The following is a 6,339-nucleotide window of genomic DNA, read 5'->3' on the forward strand; positions in this document are numbered from 1 at the left end:
TACGTGAAACGATATCGCGTTGCAGCCGTTCGACTGTCGACCAGATCTCTAGATGGAAAGACAATTCTCGCGACATTTTTCATCGGATCCGCTTTATCCGCTAACATCGAATTATTGCAAAACAAAGCTTTGATACTTTTTTATTGCCATTTTTGCCTCCAACTTGATTTTTTCTTTCTTTTTTTTTTTTTAAATTAGCTATGATTGTGAATCTCTTCTTTAATCTGTTAGCTCGTGTAGCGATTAGCCTGTGGATTTTTTCGTGAGCTATAAAGATTCCTCTCATTTTCACGATATAGATTAAGATATACGTATTCTACAATTTATAATGATATGTTCTATCTATTTTAAATAATGAAAAATTATATATTCTTGTTTACAGTAATAGAAATAATGGTAAAATAATAAAATAGTAAAATCGTCTCTCGACACGTTTGCCAAATGTATAAAAATTTATTTTATTATTCTGTTTAAACGAATATATCGTAGAAATTAAAAAAAAAAAAAAAGAAATTAAAATTTCACAATATGAAATTTTATTTAATTCATTTTAATTAACCGTGTTATTGAAATATATATGTATATGAAAAATTTCATTGTCCAAATTAAATTACTTTTTCTTTCTAATACCGTTAAACAGAAATACAATTTTCCGAGAGAGATAAATGCGAAAATGAAATTTCGCTCGCACGATATGAAATTAATCCTGTATCCACGCTTCTCTGATTCCCTTTCAAGTCTCTTACTTTGATTCCACCGCAGGAAAAGGCACAGAGGAAGAGGCACACTTTCCAGATTTCCATAGATGAAACTTATTGAAAAAAAAAAAACTTGAGAAAATACATTTAACGAAATCGTTATTAATAATAATCCGTATCCGTGTAAGTTATTTTTGATACGATCTTTAATCTACATCGAGTTAATTGCACAACTGCCAGATCCATGATGGCGGTGGCCAATTAAACCTGGAAATCGAGTTAACCTCGTATTCTTATTTCTCTTCCCGGATATTGACTTACCTGAGATAAAACCGCGAGATTAAATTGACTTAACTCGCTCTCGTCCTCGAGCACTCGTGTATCAAATACACATTTACATCTTCCCTTTCGCTCTAAACGTTGTAACACGGCCGTGCAAAACGAACGGGTTCGCCATCGCGGCGGAGAAAATTCGTGGTGATTGAATTTTAATAATCGAAGCGAAAAATTAATCAAATATCTATATCACGATCAAATCTTACTTTAAAAGTTATTTTCCTTTTTCGTATCAAGTTCCAACTTTTATTTATTAAAATGATTTCGTTTCTCGAGTTGAAATTACAATAACAATTAAGAAACTTATTCCTTAAAAATGTAGATTTACATAAATCTTGTCAAAATTGAAACTGAAACAAAAATTAATTTACAAATTAATTATGGATTCATACTAAAGCTTATTAAATTATGCTGAAAAAAGCAAAAAGTTTTATTAATAAGAATTTCATTCCTATGTCGAATATATTTTGTCATCTCAAAAAATCGAAAGAAGCTTATTCCATTTCCTGATCTTTTATGGACACAGTTCCAGTTTTTCCATTCCAGATTTATAGGCCACCCTTCAAATTACGTGTACGACGAGCACTAGAGTACCCTTCTTTTTTCCTATACTATACTATACTATATTATACCTATACGTATCCTTTGGTCGATAGTCGGATCTATGTTAGCCAAGATGGAGGACGTTCCATCCTGTCCCTGGAATTCTCGATTCCCAGCTTTTCCCCCTCGATCCCAACCATATTTCTTCGTTTCCTCGAATGGGTGGGGACGAAAAAGAGGACGAAGACGGAGAGGTTCTGTTTTCGCAATCCAAGGTTTATCGATATATGGGGCAATTAGTTTGAAGAGGATAAGTGGATAACGAAATATGGGCCACGGTTTCGAAGCAACCGCTTTGCTTCCAATGTGTCTGAATACTGCGCCTTTTATTTACGTTCTCTCGAAATGAGAATCGTTTCTATTATGATTTTAATACGGTCAAACTGTGCCTGGCTGAAAGAAAATATCGTATTATTTCACGTATGTAAACAAATATTGTAACTCTCCTTGCTCAACGAGATATGTTATTTAAACACACTATCAGCCAAATAAAAGATAATCACACAAGGACAATCGAAAATAGAATGAAACTATTTAATTTTCTGTCCACTTCGTTTCTCCAAATACACGTACAATATAATAATATTCTTTTACGAAACCTTCTTCTTTTAAGAATATAATAATATTCTTTTAAGAAATTAACTCCAATTAACGATAAAATCCGAGCTGAGGTCCGTCAAAAAAAAATCTAATCAATGATTCTTCGTCGATAAATTTCGTTGTCAATCGTTGTTGATCTGCTTAGAAGCATCGTCTGTGTGTAAATCGTCGACAACTTTGAAGAAATCGTGAATAATACGAATGTTAAAATTCGAGGGTTAATAACAACTGTAACAATTGATAATATCAATAATTATTATCTAATATATTAATATTAATAATAATAATAACAATTAACTTTCTAACGATGGTAACTTTTCACTTTTGCAGAGGCCGAGGTAAGATCGCCCAGGTTTACAGGTTCCGGTTGGCTTGCGTTTCCCGCGTTGAAGGCCGCATACAAGCACGTCCAGTTGGAACTGGAATTCCGTCCCGAGGCGTGGGATGGTATCTTGCTTCTGGCCGGGGAGAGGGACGATCTTCAGGGTGACTTCATGGCCTTGATTCTGCATCACGGATTCATCGAGTTCAGGTAACGATATTACGCTTCCTCGATCGCGTATAGTTCGTCGAATTCAGCCGGGTAAAATAGCTTGGAAAGTGGATTGTTGATCGATCGAAGCGTGATTATTTAAAGGGGATCGGGTTGGTTGAAAAAAGGGGAAGAGGAGTTTGGAAAGTGAGTTAGTTTGGGAAGGTTTTTTATTATCCTGAGATATCCTGTTATGCGAATGTATTTTTTAAGTTCGAGAAGGATACTTGATAATTTATGTGTATATATGTATTCATCTTCCTCGTGAAGTTGCTTTTTAAAAATTTTTTTAAAGTAGTTAATATTGTAAAACATATTGTTATTATACAAGTTTACATATAATTTCATTATTATGAAATTAAAAGCGAGTAGATTATGCAAATTTAGATTTTTATGAGCACAGAAATGGAACTAAAAATTTCACCCTTTACATATACTTTGTTTTAAATATCTCTTATCTTGTGCATTCTGCATTATATATTTAAATTTCCACGATCTAGTGATGAAAACAATTTCGTATTATACATATTTTTTTAAACATCCTAAATTAACCATTAAATCATTATTATTCATTTCCCATGCAATTCTTATAAAATTACAAGTACATACCTTCCTCTCCCCATAGATTCCAATTCTACTCAAATTTTACAAAAAATTTAAATATTTCAATTTATCTATACGAATTAAAATCAATAGCCATTACCGTTCGATTGAATAATTTTGTAAATCCGAATTGGCGCGAAAAATCGAAGGTTAGTTTAGAACGATATATCGACGGAAGTTGATCGATAGGAGGAATTTGGCCGCAAATTGGGTGCATCCCTGCCGATGACATATATCACCAGTATTATGCCAACTTTCCATAACTTGCCTCGATATGGCGCAAGTTTGGCCGAAAACCTCATTGCCCTATTAGCGGCGGGACATCAAAGGATTCGCGCGAAACCGCGATTTGCTTCAATTTACCGCGAGACACGTTTCCTTATCGGGAGGAGGAACGTGTGATCGATAAACTTCGACGAAACTCGACTCGAAGACGCGCTCGTCTGCTCTCGAAGGGTTAATTTTCATCCTTGAGACGCCTGTCCCTTCTGCGAGTATAACGGTCCTTGATCCATTCTCAAAGGAACTCTTTTAAAGGTTAAAGTGTTTTTTATTTTAATAAAGAATTCTATGGGAAAGAATTCATTCGAATTTATGGAATTAAGACACGTTGATGTTACGAATCGAAATTATTGAAATTTTTAGAAGGGAAATTTTTGTTAATTAGATAAATGATTTTCGTGGGATTAATCTTCGTTTAAAGTTTCGAAGCAATTTTTAAATTTATTCTCTTTTTTAATATACTCCCTATATACAAACAGGCTTGAAAACTTTAGTTTGTATTTATCGTAGCGTGTTGTGTGTTTGCACTCTGCTTCTCGGCGAATTTTTAATTATCTTTGCCAGAATTCTTTTTTCGTTTTTCCTACGGATATATATTTTCACTTAATTATATAATTAATATATTACGATAATAACATATGCAGAAATCAATGCGTACAACATTTCTAACTACCAAATATTTTCACGATTTTCAACTAGCGCATAATTCAACTTCGTAATTTATACCACAGATTTTGAAATATATTTCAAAATGTTATGCATTAATTTAAACTTGCAAAATTGATAAACGAATAGAATAAATAATATATTTAAATTACTCAAAAAATCAATATCAAATTTATCAATATTGTATCATTTTATAAATATCTCAGAGTAATTCTACTATAAACTTGTACTTAATAATAAAAAAATTCCTCGACGTATATTCATCACGAAAACTCCAACCAATAAATAACAAATTAAAAACTTATCGTAAAAATTAAAAAAGCCTTAAGATCCCATCTTAAATGAATTTCATCTCGTAGGAACAAGCCTTCTTAAGATCTCGCTATAAAGTATCGCGTTGATGAAGTTGGCCGCCACTACATTTTCTTAATAAGCGAAGAAGGGACCGGAAAGAAGTTTTCCAGGCCATCTTTCATGAGATACACTCACCACCAATGACTATGTGGCCATTTTGTGGTGTAAGTTTGACGGGGCCATTAATTAAGGATTCCGGTCCGCAGCTAATTTTTCGTTTACAGCTTAATAACTCGTGGCGACTAGCCGCCGATTTATGAAACCGGAAGTTCGACTCGTGGCGGAAGTTGCCCACGTCGACGTGTTTTTATAGTTAATGTTGCCGTTTTCCTTTCTCAAGTTTTCATTACCGGTGGCCTAAAGGGCCGCTTTGTAAACTTTCTGGCGAAAGTTTTTCGTTGTAGTACGGTGTATTTCACGTTTTAATTCCACGTCGTGGGTGTAACGAAGCGAAGTTGGAAGAAATATCGTGGTTTCATTGTTGTAATTGAAATTGTGCAAGAGGAAGGAACGATGGGAGAGAAAACAAAAAAGAGAAGTGGAAATTTTTATATTCGTCGATATATTCTAATATATTCATATAACATTTTTGGATGAGGAGGGAATAAGAAAAATATTCGTTAAATAATTTAATAAATTTGTTGCTAAAAATTTCAATTTTCACTTATTCATTGAGAACTAATTATTCTTTTTTTTTCGTTAATATTCTTATAGAAAAAATTAATATTATATTTGAATATATTTGATATTTGATTTAAATAATCTATGAAAAATAATATGAAGATAGCTTGGAAAATAATTATTTTTAAGAATAATAGCAGAGAGGTAGTATTTAATAACAATGAAAAAATATAAATATACGAGCAAGAAGTTCTTTTGTTTGATCCGTCTTTCTTTGTATCGTTTTTTCATTGTTTCTTCTATACACATGTACATATGACACGTGTCATAAAAGAAAGTTGTGCAAGCCATCGAGAGAATAACAAGAATCATTAAAATCGAGATAGTTGCCATACTTTTTAATCGTATTTTAGTCCACCCGTTAATGCACTTTGTAATTATTGCATATTTAACATTACATTGTCATCAACGTTCATTCATAATAATAAATTGTTATTTATAATCCATAATATTTTCACATTATCTTCTTCCAATACGGTATGTGCAAAAGTATCTTCAAAAGTAATATAATTAATATATAATTTAAAATTTATTTATATAATAAAATTAATTTATATTAAATTATATTATATAATATAATTTAAAATTTAAAATCGAAAATATTTTATAGAAATATAAAAGTTTATAATAATATATAATACATCTATTGCGTTTTATATCATAATTTCAATATCATCGTTCAACTAGCACTCAATTTTATTATAAATAAGCTTTTGTTCTGTTAAAACCGAAATGACGAAACCCTGAAATATGTTTTCCTCGGCCTCGAAAACGGAAATTTCTATTTAATTATGGAAATAATCGAGCCGAAAGAATAAAACCCTCATCTGAATGTAATTTATTCAACGATGCCGTGATAATCGTTCGTCGTTCGCCGATTTCATTTCCATAATTCATTAACCGTGCGCCAAATGATCAATCGTAGAATTTATTCGTACTGGACAAACATCGAATATTAACCAATCAAAAAAAAAAAAAAAAAAA

At 31.9% G+C, this 6,339-nt stretch overlaps 1 protein-coding gene across 6 annotated transcripts in view; it reads left to right on the forward strand.

Annotated features, from left to right (window-relative positions):
* The window catches only part of LOC102674737 (pikachurin), a 187,890-nt gene that overhangs the window by 139,684 nt on the left and 41,867 nt on the right, over positions 1 to 6,339 (forward strand). For all 6 annotated transcript variants that reach the window (XR_421428.2, XR_421429.2, XR_004150133.1 and 3 more), the window contains one exon: positions 2,568 to 2,769. Coding sequence is in view for 2 of the 6 variants with exons in the window: in XM_006613585.2 (XP_006613648.1) it covers positions 2,568 to 2,769 (202 nt within the window). In the remaining 4 variants the exon portion in view is untranslated. The remainder of the gene's footprint in view (positions 1 to 2,567; positions 2,770 to 6,339) is intronic.

This window comes from Apis dorsata, unplaced genomic scaffold (genome assembly GCF_000469605.1).
Source record: "Apis dorsata unplaced genomic scaffold, Apis dorsata 1.3 scaffold_157, whole genome shotgun sequence".
Lineage (NCBI taxonomy): Eukaryota > Metazoa > Arthropoda > Insecta > Hymenoptera > Apidae > Apis > Apis dorsata.